General features: G+C 41.5%; 1 protein-coding gene across 1 annotated transcript in view; it reads left to right on the plus strand.

The window, feature by feature from the left end:
• Positions 1-1,631: 1,631 nt before the first annotated feature.
• The window catches only part of TPH2 (tryptophan hydroxylase 2), a 52,857-nt gene continuing 32,630 nt past the window's right edge, over positions 1,632-21,858 (plus strand). The window contains exons 1-7 of the mRNA XM_035314758.1: positions 1,632-1,871; positions 5,680-5,832; positions 6,882-7,065; positions 7,170-7,270; positions 10,360-10,427; positions 15,348-15,544; positions 17,335-17,470. Coding sequence (XP_035170649.1) covers positions 1,773-1,871; positions 5,680-5,832; positions 6,882-7,065; positions 7,170-7,270; positions 10,360-10,427; positions 15,348-15,544; positions 17,335-17,470 — 938 coding nt within the window. The 5' untranslated portion in view covers positions 1,632-1,772. The remainder of the gene's footprint in view (positions 1,872-5,679; positions 5,833-6,881; positions 7,066-7,169; positions 7,271-10,359; positions 10,428-15,347; positions 15,545-17,334; positions 17,471-21,858) is intronic.

Genomic DNA, 21,858 nt, shown 5'->3' on the forward strand with positions numbered 1-21,858 from the left:
GACATGAAACTTACCACCACGAGTACTAAAGCTTTCTGCTTCTTTACTTGTGTAACTAACTCCCTGTTCAGCATTTCAGCTTCAGTGGCTCCGAGTTTAACTTTTTCCTCTCGATCTATGTGATCTCTACATATAGCAGTTAAGGCCACATGGTGCTAGCTGTCGCATTCAGCTAGGCTGCCCCTGTTTGGGGATGCTGCAGGGAAAAGCACTGCTGGAGACTTGCAGAGGGACACAGCAGCCATTTCCCCAACTGGTGCTTTAGAACAGAGAAAACTGTATGTATCTGAACAAACCTTAACGAGATAGCGCTACCGATCCCGTTGTGGTGTTCAGTTCTACACTGTGTAAGATAACTTGTTCAAGGTAGCTAATAGAAAAGCTCTTGAAAACGGGAGAAGTGAGGAAGAAAATACTAGGAAGAGAAAGTGACAGAAGTAAGTGACAAAACGAGGATTTGACTGGAGTATGTTAGCAAAACAGAAATGAAGAATCCTAACACAATTTCCCAAGTAGACTTGAGAGATGGAGACATTACCTTAACAATACAGTCAAATTATTGTTTGAGCAACTACTTTCTGCTCATTTACAATTTCTGAGCTTATACGAGCCTGAAATTAAGTAGGAAATAAATTCTTTAGAAAAAAAAAATCTTTACCCTTGAGACATGAGCAATTCAGAGACAAGTGAAGTTGTCTAATATATAAACAGACCTCCAGGAGCCATACAGGATTGTTTTTACCTTCATAGATGATTAATCGCCTTATTGATGTTGTCGTTAGAAGAGAGTTGTACGATCAGAGTCTGGCCCTTATGTAGCTCAGTAGAAACCACAGCCATTGCTGCCTCGATTAAAAAGCTTTCTCCAATTAAGCATTCTCTTTCAGTGGAAATACTCTTTGCAAGTCATCAATCATCCTTTAATGTAGGTTTGTTAAGTCTTTCATTATAAGATATATCTCATCCCTTAATGCTTCCTCTCTGAGCCAGCCTACATTTTTATAAAACGGGGAGAGATGAGTTTCTACATCAAAGAATTACTCACATCAAAGTCAATGCAAAAGTATTTCCATACAACTTTTTGTTGCAGAAACTCAGCCACTACTTTTTCTTGGCGTGCGCTGAGCGAGGCCTGCTGTCCCCAAGTCCCCTCAGGGCCACCGCCAGGCACATTGCTCCCCAGGGCCACCCACAGGGACCGTGGTGGCTCTCTGGCTTGTAGCCAACACCTGTCGGCACCCATAGCTGCAGTTTGGGTTCCAGACACAGGTTTTTAGGTTCTCCAGTTGGGTTTGGAGTGGCGTTCCCTTGCCCAAACTGCTATCTCTTAGGTTCATGCCTGCTGCGCCCCGCCATTAAGCACCGAGTCGGAATCCACATGAAGGTGTTTTAATTAAATAATTAATGATACAGCATGCCCTGCTGGGCCAGGTGACCTCCTGCTGCCTCTTTCAGTGCCCCAGCCCCTCGGGTTGAGGGGTGAGGACCCGAACCCGCTGCCCAGGGCCGGCCCTGGGGAGCCTCCCCACAGCGGGACCCTGCCGGGTTTCGGCCGCCTACGGCTCCTGAGGGGGTCCCCAGGGGGCTCGGGCTGGGCTTTGCCCCGGGGGCTGCGGTCAGCGGAGGCCGCGAGCGCCCTCCTGCCACCGGTTCCCGTCAGCCGGCGCCGGGTCGCCCCTCGTCGGGTTTCCGCCGGTGTCGCCGGGGGCGGATAAAAGGAGGCGCCGTGGACGAGGCTCAGAGCGCGGCGCTGCCCCCGCCCGGCCGGCCCCATGCAGCCCGCCATGATGATGTTCTCCAGCAAGTACTGGGCGCGGAGGGGCTTCTCGCTCGACTCGGCCCTGCCGGAGGAGCGCCCCGCCGGCCTCGCCGTAAGTGCCGGGGCTGGGAGCGGGGGCGCCGAGGGGAAGCCCGGCTCGGCTCGGTCCCGGCTCGGGAGAGAGGGACGGGATCCGCGCTGCCCGGGCACCCCGGTGCTCCCGGGGGTGGGCGCTGTGCGGGCAGGCAGCCGCTTTGCGGTTTAACCAGCGCCGCTTTGGAAGCGGCTTCAAGCCACTGCAAAAGTTTTGCCGGAGCCGCAAGCCTCGCCGCTCTGCTGCGGTAACAGCAAGGCGCTGGGGTCCGGCTCAGGTGTCTGTGAGTGCTGGGGTTTGACAGCCCGGCGGTGCTCCCGCTGGCTGTGTGCTGCACCAGCAGCACCCACCCTGTCAGAGCCTCCTAGCGTGGTGTTTAAAACACTTTTATAGTAGCAAGTCGTATGAGCTTATGCCTGGTGCTGGCACCTCCATCGCTGAGCAGCTGCGGTGGAGCTGGGGGGGCTTCCAGGCATCCATCCCCAGCCCGCGGGGTGCCGGGGTGTGGGGCAGAGGTGGGCATTTCCCTGCTGAGGTGGTGTCAGGAGGTAGGAGCAGCCCTCTGTGAGGTGCCCGTACGGGTGCGACAGGTGCCTGGGTGATCCCGAGCGTGGGAAGCACTTCTGCGTGCTTACAGGTAAAGGGATTTGAACAGGTTTGCTTTATTATAATAAAGATGGATTATAATAAAGATGGTTAATGGATGCTAATAATGTAATCTGCTAAGAATACGTTAAACATTTATGGTTATCAATACCTAGCTCCTGTAAAACTTTATGCCAAATCCCCAGTGTGTGGAGGCTCAGATAATTTGAATAGACCCAACAGAATACGCCAGTTTGTACTAGTTGTGAACTTGTCTTTATAGTAAAATGTGAAATGCCCGTACTTGTACATGCTTTATTTCTGTTGGCAATATTGAACAAACTGTGATAAACTCATTTCTCAGTTTTAATGTTTGAGTTACTTCACTGCATTCTGCTGTAGGTCGCTCTTTCATTCTTGAGCACTTGCGCTTGCTCCAGAGAATTTGTTTTCATTAGGAAAGTTGATCTGCTAGTCATTATTTAATTATAAAGTGTATTAATATGTATGGCTGATAAGATTTGAGTTCTTGCAGTATAACAGCCCATACCAATTAGCGGATCGAGTTTTCATATGTCTGAGAGAGGCTTTCAGTCATCACTTCAGGTAAAGCTCACTTGCAAGTGTCAGTGAACCTGGGACAGTCTTGGAAGGTGCCAAGTGCTCTTGTTTTCTGGAGGAATCAATGGTACCGAGATTCTCAGGCACTCAGCTGACTGCATGATCCTCTGTATGTAGCTTCCAGAAAGCAGCATACAGTGGAAAAGCATAGATATCATCTAAATAGTATCTTTGCCACTTTGTGTGGAGGTTGTGTTCTTGATATGTGTGAAAATTTCTCAGCCAAATCCCAAATACTAGTTAAGTTAATCTCAAATATATTGAAGTTAAAGCCAAAGTGACCTTCTCCTAAGCAGCAACCCTCCTACCAAGCAGAATCATATAAGCTCAGTTACTGGAAAGTAAATGTTTAAAACTCTACGTATGCCATTTCACAAGCAGAATTACTTTTCTAGTTTGTATGATCTAATAAAAGATGAGAAGAGACCACAAACTCGTCAGCATGCCCTGAAAGGAGTGTGGATTGTTTAACTTGTACAGTTTTAAAGAGTAGCTTTTGGTAAGAAGACACATTTCAACTACCCCTCCTCTTAATTCAGCACATTCTTGTGCTTTTTTTCTCTTTAAAAAAAAAAAAAGCCTCAGAATATCCAGTGAAAGCTGACTTGAGAGCTGTGTCTCATTCAGCAGAGGGAGATACTTCAGTTTGACATGAACCGTGTGGATGCATCAAGATGGATGGGATGCAAATACCTCATCTGTCAGTGATATCTATTTCTAAGATAACTATCTTAAATAATCCAGTTTGAAGAGGAATTAGACTAAGGCTTACTGACTTTTTCCCTGGGTCATGGAGCATTTGATGAAATCTTCTGAAATCTTTTAGAAGCATGGGGAGACTTTGCTGAAGCCCATCATCACAGGTCCACAGACATCATGCAGGTGGGATAACCTGCCTTGACAGCCCTACATGAAAGGCTAGAAAAAAGAATAGAGATTTATCTTGGCTTTAATCAGCTGTTGAGACCAGTTTAAAAACTCCATCTATTTGGAGGCTATTTTCCTATTATTGGTGCTCTACAAGTTACCAAACAGTTATGGAACACCTGTATATGAATCTTAATTTCTATGATCACATTTTTTTATTTAGTGTTCATATTACAGGTGATGCTGTTATTCCGAAACCAGTTACCCTCTCACTGGGGATGTCATTTTTCCAGGAGCCACAACCTGGGTATTGGAAAATGCAGACTGTTTTTTGAAAATTAGCGTTATCAAAATTGTCTATAAAGGCTGACTCACTGTACTGTTGGCATCTGAACAAAATATAAGTTGATTTTTTGTTTTTTTTTGAAGCTACTGGATAAAATATGGCTTAAAGCAAAATTTTTACCCCCTAAATTAAGAGAAAGTTGTAAGCGTGGCCAAGGACAGTGTGATTTCCTTTATTTTTTTAGAAGTTCCTCAGCCAGCTCACTTCTTGTGGGAGGCGCAGTCTCAGCTTGTGTTTCTGTCCTCATATGTATAACCAACGGGGGTTTTATTTCCTCGGGAAAAATGACCTTACGCAGCAACATTAACCATGCTACGACAGATAACATAAGTATTATCCTGTGAATGTAATGACTGTGACTGACCACTAAATCCCTACCTACGAGGGAGGAAGGCTTGGTGGCGGTGGGCAGGAGGACGCGCCAGTGAAGCTCAGGGAATCGTGCAGGGTGCAACTGGCCACAGCAGCTGCAAAGAACCTGATTTTTGCCTCAGAACAGAGGGGAGTTTAGGTGAACAGCTGTCAGCAGTGAAATGGATCAGTTGGTGGTGTAAATATTTCTCCTTGAGTTCATTAGAGGAGTGTGAATGTCTCCCTGAGCCCCAGAGCTGTATGAGGGGAGTGAATGCACAGCTCAGCCCAACGTGGGGTATAGAAAGTAAACAACGAACAGGAGGATTTCAGAGATAGGTGGGCTCGAGCTGGCTGTAACCCTCGTATCTCTTCCTGGGGATTCTGGTTGTGCAGCGGTGTGACAGTGAGCGTTGCATAGGGACTGGTAATGCAAATAGTATTGGTACTGTGACTGAACTGTGGGTTGCCTCTGCTGTGTTTTGCTAAGTGTAATCTACTTTTGTGTTGTGTCTTCAGTACACTGTGCATCACTCTGATAAATCAGAGCTCTCGGGTAACATCAGATATCTTCAGATAAGTAAATTTGATATTAAGCATTACACTCACCACGAATGGAATATCTGAAAGCAGCTTGTTGGAGTATTGGACTCTGACAATGGATAGTACAAAAATACAGACCAGTGTAAATCAGCATAAATTGACTCCTAGAAATTACAGTAGCATCACTGCAAGCAGTGGTTTTGCAGTAATTCAGACCATCTCCATTCAATTTACTACTAATGACAGCATTGCCCTAATAGTATCATTATGCATGTATCTTATACTTTCATATGCTTTTCCTTTTTTTTTTTTTTAGGAATTGAACTTTTACACAATCATCTCTAACAGATGCTTTTGACTTATGATTCTAGTTTCAAGTGAATGAATTAACCTTTAAGTCTGGATGGGTTCCATTCAGTTATTTTTCTAAAAAATATTTCTCTTCATGTAAACAGACTTAATTTTGGGAAATGCCCTTTTGCATTTGAAGTGATGTTTTTTATCCATTTGTAGCTAAACAGATCGAGTTCTGGGAAGAACGAGGAAAAGAAAGGGAATAAGGGGAATGGGAAAGGTGAATTGGCTTCTGAAGGTGGAAAGACAGCTGTGGTGTTTTCCTTGAAGAATGAAGTTGGCGGGTTGGTGAAAGCTCTCCGTCTCTTCCAGGTAAAGTCATTCTGTGGGCCAGACTGAGGAAGGTCAGGTGTTTGTTGGTATAAATTAATGCACTGGGGAGTGCAGTTACTTTTATTGAATTCTGCAGAGTGTAACTTCAAATTTTATGGATCATTCAACAAAGCATTTTGGACTCACAAAGAGTTTTCTGGAATAAAGTTTAACAGTGATGTTGATGTTCACACCATTCACTTCAGATTTCTGAAGTGTTATTCTCAATACCGTAAATTAGGTTTGAAGTTCTCTGTACAGACCATGATGAAAGAAAGCACTTTCAGAGAGCAGTTCAGCACCTAAGTTATATGCCTGAAGTCAGATGGTGATGGCAGCCTTGCTGCAGGACAATGTTTGGTCATAAATTTAAATGCACCTTTAAGTGCTTGCAGGGTCAGGGCTTTGTGTCTAGCTTGAACGTAAATTGTGAAGTATTGGTTCCTGTATAGATCCCCATGCAATTGGTGGTTTTCAGACAGGCTGCTGGTACTCGATGTAGTCTGCTTACCTCGTTAATAAACTGAGAGGACTTGGAGGCATGTCTGAGGATAATTAAAGCAGAGCAGTTTGATGTCTTACCCTGTAAGTCTTCTCTTCTCAACCCAGGGTATATCAAAACCACTCTTCCTATTTCTGAAGAGAATGTCTAAAACTGTTAGCACTGTGCCAGCTGGAAACATGCAGGGGAGTCCTGTGGCCTGTGTTACTCAGGAATAGATCATCAAAATGATCCCACTTGGCTTTGTAACCAGTCTACAAATAGCAGACTGAAAACCCTCAGCAGATGGAGGCTTTTCCTTCTGTTGAATTTGTTAGATGAATGAGTTAGCTAAGGAGATGCACTATATACATTCCTTACAGAGTGTGTCAGTGAAAGAATTATCTGCTATGTAAGTCCAGAGGTAGAAAAGCAGAAACTGCTGGTTGGCTATATCAGGGGGGACCTTCATCTAAAACTTGAAAAAGCTTTCCTGAAGAATATGCCATCAATATTACCATTTTAATTGATATGTCTATTCTTAATCCATTATTTCATCTTTCCGCAGGAGAAACATGTCAGTATGGTTCATATTGAATCAAGAAAATCGAAGAGAAGGAACTCGGAGGTGGAAATTTTTGTGGACTGTGACTGCAGTAAAAAAGAATTTAATGAACTAATCCAGTTGCTCAAGTTTCAGACTAATATCGTGTCTCTCAATCCACCAGAAAACATCTGGACCGATGAGGAAGGCAAGGCTGCTTTCATATCACTCCGTTTAGACACTGACAAACTTTTTGGACATGTATCTCTATCTCATACTCAATACATTCAACTTGCATTCTGTCTTCTGCAGATCTTGACTGTGTCCCTTGGTTCCCCAGGAAGATATCTGAATTAGACAAATGCTCACAGAGAGTTTTGATGTATGGATCTGAGCTCGATGCAGATCACCCTGTAAGTGTAATAAAAATTGTATTGTAGATAATTTGTTCAAGTTGTTTGCCAGTCAAATAAAAAGCATGTCGACTGTGGATTTTGAGTACTTTTCTGAATTCTCAGAAGGTGGGGTTTAGTTCTCTTCGTTGTTTTCACTGAATCAATTCTCCTTTTCTGTAGCTGGACATGCAAAAAGGAAGTCCCCATGAAAACTTACTCACTCTTGAACAACTTTGTTCCCTTTTTTCCTGCCTTCACTTATTTATTTTTTAATTAGCTGGTTGATAGAAGCTTTCAGACAAACTGGGGAGTTTAGATCAATGTGACCTTAGGTTCTGCCGCAAGTGGCTCTTAGATAAGAACTGATATTAACCTAGGTGTCAGAGAAGAAAGAATTATGGAGAAAGACATCCTGGCCACTCAGAAGATAATTACAAAATAGAACAGAGCCACATGTTCCTGTCATTGCATGGATGTGGCAGGTGGGAAGGTGCTTCACATTGTTTCCTGACTTTAGTGACAGGAGACAAAAGCTTGCATTTCACATAAGCATTATCTGTACCAAATCTTCAATGCAAGAGGCAAAAAAAACAAAGAGGTTTTATTCTTTTTGGCATATATCCATAAATGACCTCTGACTGGTCACATATATTTTCATTGGCGGTGTGCGGGATAGTTTTTAAGTGCATTCTTGTAGATCACTTCAGTGTAGGGGACTCTGAAGGTGCATTTGTGCCATACCGTGGTGTTACAGTGCCAGGGTGGGCTCTTCCCTGGCCTCTGCCTTGGCTGAGGAGGGGCAGGCACTCCTGGTAGCCCAGTGCTTAGGGCTCTGTGCAGCACACAAGTGGCAGTCAGACCACTGCCTCCTCCCCTAGCTGCTCCACAGCTCCTACAGCCATGGTGCTGTGGTAGGATCCTGGGCGCAGACATGCATGAGCAAGCTGGCATCATCACCATCTCCCCTGGCAGTCTCACTTCCCTGTCCCTCGTGCCACTTGCCTATCAGCCATGATAAGCATCAGCACCTTGCTTGGTTTCCAGCCACCTCTGCAGAGCATGAGCCCTTCCTGCTCTGTGGGCCCACAGTAAGGGAGCATGTTCCTGGGTCCTGATTTCTGCCACGTACTTCTTGATGACAAGCTAGGATTTACCTCCTGTTTTCTCAGAATAGAAAAATCTGTTGATTACCTTCAGCCGTTAACAGTAATTTGGTTCAAACAGAGGCCTTAATGGCAACTCATTCTAGGCTTGAGTTGATGATTGTGACGGGCCATTTGATAGTGTTTTATGTTCTGAGCGGGTGCCTTCATTAAATTCTTGAGTGCTTTGCTGAAAATCTGCATTCACTTTTACAGACAATGAAAAAAGACATTTGCATTATATGAATATATATTTTACACTTGGGGGAACTCTTATAAACATAATTTACACACCATTTGTTAGCCTATGCAGCACACTAGGTATTAGAGGTGGGGGAAAAACTCTTCAAATCTGTGACTGGCCTTTCAGATGCCAGTTCTGGTGCCTGCTCTGTTCCTTCATGCTGGTATGTAGATGCCAGAGGACCAAAGAGAATTACCCTGTTATAGAACCAGCATAGCACCACTTTAGATCCTAACCAACTCCAAACTGGCTAATGGTTTCATTCTCGATTTCACTGCACACGATGGACTTTTAAGTCACCTGTGCTGTTGTCCATCCCATTTTCTCTGTTGAATGGTCTGCAGATGAGTAACATAATGCTAATGTCAAAAGGCATTAAACAGACAAGGATACTCCCCGAAATTTCAGCAAATTTTTGTCTGTCAAAAAACTTTTCTGTGTAGGCAGTGTCACTATAACATGTCATTCTGGACTCTTTACCTGCATTTTGCAGGGGGAGCGCTATGCTCTGTAGAAAGCGGGCCACACAAATGCAGGTTCAGAGAGGGCAGATATGTGGTTGAGTTTATGAAGTAACTGATCTCACCGTGGGTATGTACAGCAAGTCAATAACCAAATGAATGCCAAGGAAGAAATGAATGGTGCTGTATAAGGCCTTTGCTGCCCTGTATGAGTGTGGAGGCTTGGAGGTTTTCTGCAGTCCTCTGACGTTCTCCCTTACTCTGCCCTAGTTGCACAGCTTTAGTTACAGGGCAGTAAAATACCTTTCAAGTTTTCTCATACTATCGTCTCATACAAACATTTCAAATCATAAGATATTATCTTTTCATTCCTTTTGTTGAGTTGTGTTTGTGTATGTGAGCAGTAAAGAAAAAAAAAGGCGTTTTCTTTGTCAGCTATGCCTAGGTGATGGGAGCAACCTGTTTAGGTCATGACACTTGAGGAAATTTAAACACACTTTCTGGGCTACTAACTATGGAGCTTAGATAGCTGTTTACCCTTTTTCATTTTCAAGAAGTTACAAGTCCTGCTTTGAAAGTAGATAACCTTTGCAGTACAAAACCTGAAGTGTCCAAATCTTTTGTAGGTACAGAAGAAATGATGGTTTAGTTTTGAATAGCTCGAAGGGCTGTAACTGACTGGTGTGTATATTTCATAGAGCTCTTTTGTGCTAAATATGCAAAAGGTAAGAGCCTGCTGTAGTCCACAATGTAGAGTGTTTCCTCTGTAACTCAAATTGGAGAAATGTATGTATTTGCTGTTGGAGGCTGATGGTTCAGTCCCTGATGTGTTGGTTAAGATGCCAACTGCTGAAGCAGCATCTTCAAAATGAGTTACTTATGAACTCTGAGCACTTCAGTCTTCTAGTGATGACAGATGCATTAAGAAAAGGTCAGTTGTTCTGCTTTATGCCTGCCTGTAGATCTCCATTCAGATTAAGGAAAACCTGCATGAGATGAAATGACAAGGAAAAAGTTTCCCTTTTTTGCTGTCTTGGATGAATGACAACTATGCACAAACCTGTCTTGAAAATACTCCTGTGGGACTTTGGTGGGGGAAAAAGCAAGAAAATCCTTGTCTTCTCTTACAGTCCAGTAGATGGTGTTAATCAAAATACAGTATAATTTGGTACTAAGTAAACACTTTAATGATTTATTTTATAATTCTTACAGCTAATTTTCTGCCTTTATTATAAATTACTCTCTTCTTCCTCTCTTAAGGGATTTAAAGACAATGTCTATCGACAGAGAAGAAAGTACTTCGTGGATGTTGCCATGAGTTATAAATAGTAAGTACTGGTATAATTCTTCCCTGTGCTGCTGACTAGTTAGAATTCATGCTCTACTTAATTCTGTAGGATGAAGTTTTCCAGTAGACAACGCCATCCTTTAAACTTCTGCTAGAGTAGCCTATAAATCGCAAACCTGATGCTTAGAATTCCTCTTACATTTTCAATACAGATACAGGCAAGTAAAGCATTTGAAATGTGAGCTCTATCTTTTCCGCATTTTATTCATAGCTGGTTAAACTTAAGGAACTCTTTTATTAATGAAAAACTGATGTACTACTGAACTGCAAATAGCCAGTATCCCTGCATGGTCACTGGATGCCAAATCATTACTCACTATTTTGACCAAAAAAGATGGTGCTTGTTGTGAAGAGAACTGCTACACATACCTGAAATGGCACACAGAGGAGAACATTGTGCATAGTAGGAGTGCTGTGCACTTCCCCTGCTTCATACAAGTGTTATGTTTGTCACAACAGTTTGATTCCTACCATTGGTATGGGATGAACTCTCAAAGTTAGTAGCGATTACTCTTATCACTACCTGCAAAAGTGCTGCCAGGACACAAGGGTCGGGTCCTGAGGATGTTCAGAGCCCCCCAGAATATATATTGAGCTAAGGGTGAACTTCTTGAGGTAGGAGCAGGAATATGTTGTTGCATGGGATACTCTATGTATCCCATATAACACAGGCAAATGTAACACGGGGAAAAAAAGGAGAAGGGAGATGGAAGGAAAATTTGCATCTGTACAGGCCACCCGATACAGGAAGCAATGTTTGAATCCCCAACAAAGAATTACCGCTCCTTACTTTTACTGCTAGAATGATTTTTGATTACTAAAGATAGTTGGTGCCCAATACAGTCCTGACCTTGATGTGGACAGGGGCTAAAGCAATTTCTTTAGTATTTGGATGTGCTCTGCACTCTGAAAGAGTCTATGAACCCTGGATGCTGTTTATCTGTGTTGTTTTGTGAAAAATCCTTGACATCATATCGCAGTACAGTTGTGGTTTAAAGAGTTTTATTTTAAAGAGCCCAGCAGACTCCCCCTTAGGTGTCCCCCTTGATTTTCTTCCCCATACATCAGTTGTTTCCATAGAGCCAGGAGGATATCTGGGTCTCAGCTTGCTGAAGCCTGAAATTTTAATTTGGTTTTTCACTGAAAAAGGAGTTACGATTCTTTTCATGCACTTAATATGCTGGATGCTGCAAAATGCCTTTTATGAATTTTGCCACCAAAGCTGTAAACATCTCAGAATTCATTCAGGGGGTTTCCCTGTAGTTAATGGACCTGGTGCCTGCACACATGTTGTTACTTCTTTTGATCTTTTTTCCATGTCAAGTCAGTATTTTCAATTTGCTGCCATTCCTGGAAGTTAGGAACCTTTCTGTGCTACCTACAAATACCCGCTGCGTTGCAATGTTCTTATCAGATAAGCATTCAACTAATTCTAATCATGTTTCATTTGCCGTCATTATCAAGGGAGAAAACATACTAATTTCACGTTCTTTTCCATTTTTCCATTTTACTTTTTCAGATTTTTAATTTTTCTCCACTGAGATTTCTATGTATGTTGTTTGAAGGATACAAAGTGCAACAGTTTTTGCTGCCTTCACAGAAGGCACATCCTGTCAGGAAGCAATTCAGAAAAGTATTTTTGAAGGGATTTTGGTTCTGCTTTTTGTTTTTGATGTAAGTCTAATCCACAGGCTGCAGAAGGCTAGGGGTGGAGACAGGAGGGTTAACTCTGCTTTGTGACTATATATTCCCAATTTCTTCTTCACTTTTGTCCCATTCCCATTGTTATACCACAACCAATCTAACAAATGTCCAAGTTCCAGTGTTTGGTTCCCCTTTCTTCAGCCCACGGTGGCATTTGTTTAGCTGGGTGCTTGTGGCACTCATCTGGCACACTGGGCTTCTGCCTTCTGGGCAAGTCCTAAGTTAGACAGCTTTCAAATATAAATTGAGACATCAGTTTGTTTGCAACTGATCATTGCATACGCCTCAGGTCTGCTGAAGCAGCTATCTTCACCCCACTCAAGTGCCACATCCACTGGGCTGTGCGGTCAGTCTCTCTTCCCAGATGGGAAGGGGTAAATCAGCTCCGTGAGGACCCTGTGCTGCAATAGCTGAGCTATTTCTGCTACTTGTGCTGGTGCATTCTAAACTAATTTAGGTGTCTTGACACTGCGTTGCAATCTTGTTACACCCTCTTCTGCAGTCTGGTGACTACTTACTTATTTATACAAAAAGAACAGCTTTGGCAGGAAATATTGGGAGAGCTTCACAGTAACACAGACGACAGTTCTGGTATAAGGAGTGCTACCCTTCGAGACAAATTTAGAGCATTGTCTTGAACCTCTCAGTTTAAAAAAGAAATAAAAAGATCTGGCTACAAAGAATTGGCTGTAAGGAACTGGCTCTGTCAAAAACTGTTGTATTGAAAATCCTTGATTGGCATTTCCTTTATGAGTTGCTATTGTTCTGTAGCAGGAGATATTCTGCTTTGGTGGAACATAAAGAGCCCTCAGTAGGGGATAGGGAGAAAAAAAAAAACCTAAGAATCAAAGCTGGAGGAACAGCTACTTGCTGGTGCTTGGTGTTAAAGCCAAAGACACGTTGATAGAGCACATCAATGGAGATCAGCTGTATGAAATAAATGGACCAAAAATTAAATATTCCTCCCTCCTTCAGTTAGCTTCTATCCTAAAGATAGTGAAAATGTGTTAATCTTGCTAATTAGCCCTTTGAGACAAGGCTTGCAATTAGGCATTGAAAAAGTGTTGAGAAAATTAAATCTGGAGGAAAAATATGAGGTTTATAAAGGGAATTCATAATATGAGTTGATAGCTCATGACCATGGCAAAATGGAAAGACCCTGTTTTAATAAGAGGAGATAAAAAATCAGGTCAGGTTAGCCTGTAGAGTTGTCGTCCTCAGCCCCAAGAAAACTGTTTTAGCAGGCTTGCCACTCATATGATTTATTGGGTGATGCGTTGCACGGTGGGGCTTGCTTGCTGAAGTAAGAGAGTGAGAAAACTGAGCTTGGCAGGGCTAGGTGAAAATGGCACAGTCCGCCCTCAAGTCTGGCTACTGTGATCTCTGTAAAGCAGCATCACCCTCATCTGGAAATAAGACCAGCTCTCCTAGGCATAAATTCTAATAAGGAATTAATGCTCAGTGAACCTTATTTCAGTAATAATGAATTAATTGAAACACTAACGAAGTTATAAACCTCGTAGTGAACAATGAACAAGGTTCAGGTCCTTGATCTTCTTTATACCTCTCTAGTGACAGGCTAAATAGAAACTTGATTTTTTTTTTTTTTTCATTGGTGCTCAGATTTCTTCAGCTTTGCTGACCCGTACTGGCAGAATCCATGGTAGATTTTGGGTCTAAGGAAAAGGGAAAATACCTGGTGTGCATGGTACGATTTGGAATAGCTCTATTATACTTTCCATCAGCTGGCAGGCAGCGTAAGGTTGGTGGAGTGTACTGGTGAGGACAGATGCTAGATGTGGAGGACTGACTCCTGCTGTAGTATGGACATGGAAGTAACGCAGCTTCTGCTGGTGAGAAATGCTCCGCTGAACACATTGCAATTCTTGTCAGGTCTGCAAAAGAGTGGCTGAAAGGGAACTAGCAGATTTAACACATTGTATGTTCAGAGAGTCTTTGACAAGTGTGAGTGCCTCACACAAAGTAGCCTTTAACTGACAGGTACTGCTATGGATCAAAATACTTTGATGTAGTGAAAGGCACAGGGATTAAATACTAAGTTTTCAGTAAAGGACAGCCACAAACAAATGTAGGGCAGATGCTCTTCTGTAGTGCGTATAGGGATTGCATAGCAGCAATTGCATGTGACATGAGGGCTCGTTCTTTGTTACCTGGCATGGTGCAGATGGGATTATGAACCAGGTGAGAGCCAGGAAGGAGACTCAGCCTGCTGGCAAACGCACAGCGCTGCAGCTCTCCTGTAGAGAAAGATTGTAAAGTTTCCAGAGGGAATTCATAACGTGAGTTGACGACCATGCTGTGGGAAATTCCTTAAATCTAAATACAAGGCAGTGCAAGTTGGAGGGAGCCCTTCACACTCCGTGCTGTCAGGCAGCTTTGCATTAGCTGTAACCACTAAGGCAAATCTTGGATGTCAGAGACAGATTAGCAGGCACCCTGGGAGGCTCCTGCTTTGCAATTTCTATGCATCTGAGTAACGGGCAGGAGGCAGAGGAATCGTGCAGAAGAAAAATACTGAGATGTACTTAGAGGCTTAGTTTCCCTCAGGCTAGGCTGTTGGCTCTGAGGTGAGCTTCCTCATGCAGTCCTGAACGAAGCTGGGGTTCCAAACACACCTGCACATTTAAACATCAATCCAAACAATAAATGTATGTGTTTTGATTGGATGCTCGTATTTCTAAGCATCTACATAATTGCCTAATCTTCACTTTGTAAAATTTTAGGCAATGATGCTCTGTGAATATAATGCATGTTACAGAATGGATAGAGCATGAAGTCTACTGATGGTCTTACTGAGTATACACATTAGTCTGAATTAGGATCTTCAGCTAATGATTGCAAAGGCATCATCAGCAGAAAACAGAGCTATTAGTTTGGTATACAAACACATTATGTAAGAAATCCATCTTTCTAATATGATATATACAAAGATTAAGAAATAATCTCATTGCTTAAGAAACGCAGTTCTTACAAAATAAATGTGATATGTACAATGTAACATAGGGAAGAAACTCCAAGGAAGAAACATCTAGTTGTTATTTCAAAATATATATTTTTAAATAAGCTCTATGCAGTTTTATTTAATCAATACTTTTAACAGAAATTTTGTCATCCAGAATCTATCTAGAATCTGTTTGCATTCATTTTTTTTATTTTTATTTTTTAAATTTTCCAGCGGTCAGCCCATTCCCAGAGTGGAGTACACAGCTGAAGAAATTAAGACATGGGGGGTGGTATTTAGGGAACTCAGTAAACTCTATCCCACCCATGCTTGTCGTGAATATTTAAAAAACTTTCCTCTGCTGACGAAGTACTGTGGATATAGAGAGGATAATGTGCCTCAGCTGGAAGACGTTTCTATTTTCCTTAAAGGTAAGATTCATATTTGATTTATCAATAGATAGTGTTTCATGAAAACATTTTTTTTTTTTTTTTCTGCTAGTGTGTAATACAAAGCACATTGAATGAAAAGGCTCCCAGTACTGTCAGCCAACTTTGGTTTAGGCTGGAGCATCATTCTGTGTTTGATGTTCTCCATGGGAGAGAATCTGCTGAGTGAAGACAGTTGTATGTATTTGCAGGTATGAAGCTGAGATGAATTAAACAACTAATCATGTATCACGTTGATGCTGTCTTGCACAGGGAGAAAAGCCCTTCAGTATGATGCAAAGAAAGCTGAGTTAGTTCTGCTGTTCTGATTACCACAGGGTAGGTGTCCTGATGACCACAGCATGTGTCCCCCAAACATACAGGCAGTTTAAAAAATAAAATTAAAAATAAAATAAAGAATTGTCGAGATAACTGAATTCAAAGCGGAGAGCAGGTTTGGCACATTGATGTACAGCTGAGGAATATGAGGCTTTTCTGAAAGCCCCAAACCTCTGAATCTGGTCACTACATTTGTACGTTGAATAAACTCAGTGAGACTCCATGGGTGATCTGCTACTACTTTCATGTTATTTTTAAGAGATCAGAGCCTTGCACAGAGTTTGAAAATACTCTGTTTCTTATCTGTAATGGAAATGTATCCTGTGTGGAAGGAGAAGTGGCAGACACGAAGAACCTGTTGTTTTTAACTCTAGAGGAAAAGCCGCCAAAGAATCCAGTTAAGATTTTCTTTTCTCCCTAGGGGTTACACCAGACACACACTTATTCCTTAACCCTTTTGCTTAGGAGCTCAGGAATTACAATATCACAAAGATATATATGTTCAGAAAAAATGTTATGTGCTGTTAAGTGCTATGGAGGGGGAAGGAAGAAAAAAACCCCCACCACCCGCTTTGTCCCAAATGTGCAAAGCAAACTTTTAACTGAGAGAAATGTAACATTTCTAACAGAAGGCTTACTTCCCCTTGTCCCTGTTTCATCCTTAGCTCTTGTTTGTGAACACCTGCATTTACTAATAATGTACTCACTGGTCTTTGAATTTTGTTGTGTCCTTCTGGACCTGTCATGTACTGTGCTATGATTTCTAAGGAACGATGCTAAAGTCTAGAGGTTCTTTTTCCATAACTGGAAACTCGCACTTCTTTCAGAAATGTTTTCAGACTAAATAGAACAACAGTAATGTCTGTTGAAGAAAAACTTGAAACAGTTTTTCTCCTGTAAATGCTTGGAAAGAATAAAGAATGAATTTGGGAGAGAAAAGTCCTTTGAAAAGCTACAGAGTCTGAAATAATTCCCTACTGGGACTTACCTGATGAAGGAACACTTTCTTAAATATTCAAATGAGGACCTCAACTTTGAAAGGCAGTATTTTATCTGTAAAAATAAGGACAGGTTTGGTTTAATCCTGTTTTGCTTTGTTAGTTTTTAATACATTTACGGAAGTCACCCTCTGTTTTGGATACTTCTCTCCTGTTTTGCTACCAGATGTAAAAATCAGATGCTTTGTGATTTGATAACATCCCTTATGGTACCTTACCTTCTTTTCTATGCAAAGTTATTTAAACAAACTTTGAAGTACCTCAAGCTGTTTTCATAAAACATATGCTAGTAATGCAAAATAGTTCTTGTACTTAATAGGTGAAAATTATATACAGTGATCTTCAGCCAATATTCTCCATGTCATGCTTCTGGTAATTAACTGCAGGCCATTACCTGTCTTCAGAAATTGATGTAGTGATATATAATATGGTCTTTTATTATCTCCTTCACTTCAGAAAGGTCTGGCTTCACAGTGAGACCAGTTGCTGGATACCTCTCTCCCCGAGATTTTTTAGCTGGCTTAGCGTACAGAGTCTTTCACTGTACTCAGTATATACGACATGGCTCAGATCCTCTCTACACACCAGAACCGTAAGTCGCTACATTTGCTTTAGTGATTGGAAAAAAAAATGCTCACAGAATTTTTAAAAGATCCAGCTGAAGTTTCCAAGGTTGAAAAGAGGAAGCTTGCTGCAAATGTAGAAATGTAATTACGCTGTCAATGACAAAACACTTCGCTTAAGGGAATCGGAATTTAATTAGGATTTTTTTCTTGAATTTTTTACAAGGGTCTTAAATAGCTGTGTTATTTATCTGCTGGGTCAAAAATATCTACCTGAATTATTTTGCAGTGGAAAATGTAATTTTTCAACTAAATATTTGGGAAAAAAAAAGTCTACAATTTCTGGTGGACAAATAAGGAAATATGTTTGAAAGAAAAGCACTGAATCCCTTGAAAGGAATCACTTTCAGAATTATAATTTGATCTTCTTGTGTGGCCAGACTCCACAGCCAAACTTCATCTCTTGCCTATGATACAACACAAGCAAGTCATGAGGCACAGTTCTCTCACCCAGTAAGGATATTAGATATGAAGCCCTTTACAGAGAACATAATAGAAATAAGAGACATTAATTATGACTTTCATGGGGCAGCATTGTGGCTTTTCCAAAACAAAGTACTGTGAGTTTGGAGGAAATATTTTGGCATTTATTCTCTTGGTGAAAAATGGAGGGGGGGGGGGAAAGATCAAAGGGATTACAGTTCTTGTCTTGTATTATATATGTTGTGCTCTGTGCAGTAATAACAGAACAATTCATGTCAGGTAATATGGAGGTAGTTTCAACAAAGGCACCTGCTGATCTTGTAAACCACAGGAATGGCAGTTATGCAGTGAATCAGTTATCAGACAGCTAGCACGAAACTGCATCATTGTTTACTCAGCTTGTACTATTTTTGTATGTTTTATTTTTGCCAAAATTTACACAAAAGGTTCATGTATATGTATTCAGCTCCAGTTCTGTAAACATTTGGACCCATGCCTAACTTTGATTTCATGAATAGACTGCTGAAACCATGGAATAATATTTTTGGATATGAAAGGATTAATGGAACTGCACGTTAAGCTGGATTTATAAATGCTCTCACATTATTCTGACCAGAGTCAGCAGGTGGTGCTGTTATACGCGCATCTACCTGCTCTTTTCCTCAGCATGTGAACCGGGCAAAGCATTTGCTAAAATGCCTTGAGGCTAGTTTTATGTCCGATTTTCGATTGAGAAAGAGGTGGTAGTCAGCGAAGGAATGCACTCGCTACTGTAACCTCTGCAACTAGAACTTTAATCTCTGCAAGTTTTAGGGACGTTACAATTTAAAGTCCTGAGAGAAAGGCTTGGATGTATGGTGCTGGAACTCTTCTGGTCTGAGAATATCTGTAGGTATTTAATAAAAATAAAAATATATACTTAGGAAATACCAGGCTTTGCACCAATTATGTTCTGTCCTGTGGGAAGCTAGTGTCTCAGTTTGCAATGCCTGCTGATAGTTAGCAGGTGAATTATGACATTTATTAATTTAAAACTAGGAGTATATTTTTGTCTATTGGTAGGGGATTTAGGTACATAACTCCATCAGGAACCAAGGAAGGAACATCTTTCAGGAAACAATTAGGTGTGCCTGTATTTTTACCGATGTTCTCTGGTTCACTGATTTGTATATTTGTGTCCTCTGTAGTCTCCAGGATGCTGCTTATGTTCAGAATTATGCAGCATATCGTGGCTGATCCTTAGTAGTAACTGCAACTACCTCCTGTAACCTTTCTGCTCATGGTGTCTGGAAAGTCACTGTCTGGTAATACTAGTTCAATTAGAATTAATATTTTTGTTTTCTATTTGGGCTAAGCTTAAAAATTCAGATTTCAGTCCTAACAGCTCTAACTATGACTAACAGAGGGATGAAGTTGTCGTGCCCTAATTATGCTACCTTTTTCCTGCAGATCTGCTTGTTCAGAAACCCCATAAATGAAATAATGTGCACTGACTATGACGAACTCCACTGTAAAATGTTGAAAATCCCTTTTAAATTGTGTGTGATTTTTTCATAAAACAGCACAGAGTAGGTGTTACCAGAAATGTAGGAGTGAAATCCTGGCTTTGTTGAAATCAATGGCAAAACTAAACTGACTTGAGCAGGGACAGCTCTTCATCTTCCACAGCAGCTGCAGTGGCCTGAGATCTGCTAGTTGATATATGGTGCCATAATGAGGTTTGCTGCAGGTCCATGGCTTGGTGTATGTTGCATTTCAGTGATATAAACCTGGTAAAAAGACTACTTTTGACTTCAGTGGGCTTTCCATCAGATTTAACACCCAGGCTATAGAGCTAGATACAAATTAGAGAGTTCATTTGGTTTGATCTGTATCACTACTATATGCATTTTAAAACATTTTTTTCTGAGTTTCATTATGTTCCTACTACATTCACAGAGCTATATAGATTTCCTCTGCTCAGCTAACTAATTTAGTCCAAGAAAAATCTTTTGCTGTGGAAAGTGCATTACGAAAATCTTATTTTCTCTGAGCAATGTGTGTGAATAAATTAAAGGAACTTAATTATTTTCTGAATAAAACAAAACAAAAGAATCAAGACTTGGTAGTTAAGCAAAGAGTTATATTGTTTAGACTATCTATAAAGGACCAGACCAGCACAGAAATCTAAGGGACTCCAGTGACAATCCCAAATGCTGGTTCATGGTTCTGCCTGGAAGCTGTGGTGTGCTTTATTTTATTTTATTTTATTTTTGTGGTTGCTGTTCATACACTTTGTGTTTCAAGGTTACTTCTTTGTAACTACCCATTCAAAATACTTTGCACAGTTTTAAAGGAAAAATCTACAAGCTAAAGGCATAAGAGAAATATTTTCTGCCTTCTCATCTTCTTTTCCTTTCCAGGAGAGCCAAGTTAGCAGGGCTGGCCTTTGTTCTCATTCTGTGTGCAAGGATGGAAGTGACACAAAGAGCTTGTGCCCCAGTGCTGATCGGGGAATAACACATCTGTGCTTACTTGTTTCTGGGAGCTGTGACTTCAGCACAGGAAAACAGGGATGCAGGCACTCACTTGGGAGCCAGTAGTAGTGATGCGGCTGTGGAAGCCTGCCTGGAACCAAGGGCACTTACCTGAAGCCAGGAGCTTGAAGCCAGTCCCACTATATCTTCTTTGCTCTCCTTATTTGATCTACTGATATGAAGTCAACTTAAATATGTATGGGCCGGTGAAGTATTTAGTAATCAGTGTTGATTTCTTCAGTGAAGATGGGAAGTGGAGGTAGGGCTCTGGACTTGGAGAGAATGGGCTTTGTGGCTCTTTTCGGTATTGAAGGTGATGGTTAGAGGAATCGGGTTCCTCCAGCAAATTGCTTGGTGCTGGGAGTTCTCTGGGTGCATCCATCAGACTGCAAACTCTATTTCCCTGCAGTCCTTTGTGTTGTTAGTGAGCTAAATCTTGCAGGAGATGACAAGAAATTGTGACTGGAACTGAATTAATAAGGAAGGGTCATTAACCTTTGATGATTATCCACTCAAGTGATGCAAACCATCTCCTGAACAGAGAGATGATACCATGCAGAGCAAGCCAATTTTTCATATCTGTGCTCCGGTGAGGAAAGCCAAGTTATCTACGCTACAGCTCCTATGGCAGGAAATGTTGATCTTGTAAGTCTCAGAGCATCGCCAATCGAAGGGGTGAGGAGATGATTAAAAAAAAAAAAAAAAAAAAAAAAGCCTTCTTGCCATCTATACAAATAAGGAGAAGTTGTGAATTTCCCGGGCTCTTGAAGGACATGTAGTGATGTAGGGACAAGGGAAGGGAGATCTTAAAGGAAGGGCAAGCTTTCCCAGGCAGTGGATGGGGTGGGGGAAGTAATTTTCCTTATGCGAGTCTGATGCTGTTATTGGCCACATGTAGGTACCACACCTTCTTTGTAGCTGTTGAATAACTATATTGGCACACAATAAATTTGAGCACTCAGTCTGTGTTGCCACAACTGAATCTCTAGGTAACATCCATGGAATATGTTTGTTTCATCGTGTATCATGAGCATCCTCTTACCTCCACCCTTCTTTGGGAAATACATATGTCTAGGAAAAAAGATAAGTGAGATTTGGTAGTTCTTCTAGATGGCTGAATGAATTACTTGAATGTGAGCTTGGCTCCAACTTGTCATGCACAACTTCTGAGCTGTGCCTGTCTCACCAAAAAGTGTGAAGGTAGCATAAGCAAATGTGGGCAAGCATCTGTCAGTGAAGGCAGCTGCGCTGAGAAGAGGGACTTTCAAGTAATCTTATGATACCGGAACCGTATTTGATAAGCTTTTGGTGAGGCAAACTAGAAATGCCAAAATGCTAATGTTTATTTGCATGCATTCAGAAACCATTACCTACCTAGGCACAGTTGGCACAGGCTTCATGGTAAAGAGTAGTGAGTA

The sequence above is a fragment of the Oxyura jamaicensis genome, chromosome 1 (assembly GCF_011077185.1).
Source record: "Oxyura jamaicensis isolate SHBP4307 breed ruddy duck chromosome 1, BPBGC_Ojam_1.0, whole genome shotgun sequence".
Lineage (NCBI taxonomy): Eukaryota > Metazoa > Chordata > Aves > Anseriformes > Anatidae > Oxyura > Oxyura jamaicensis.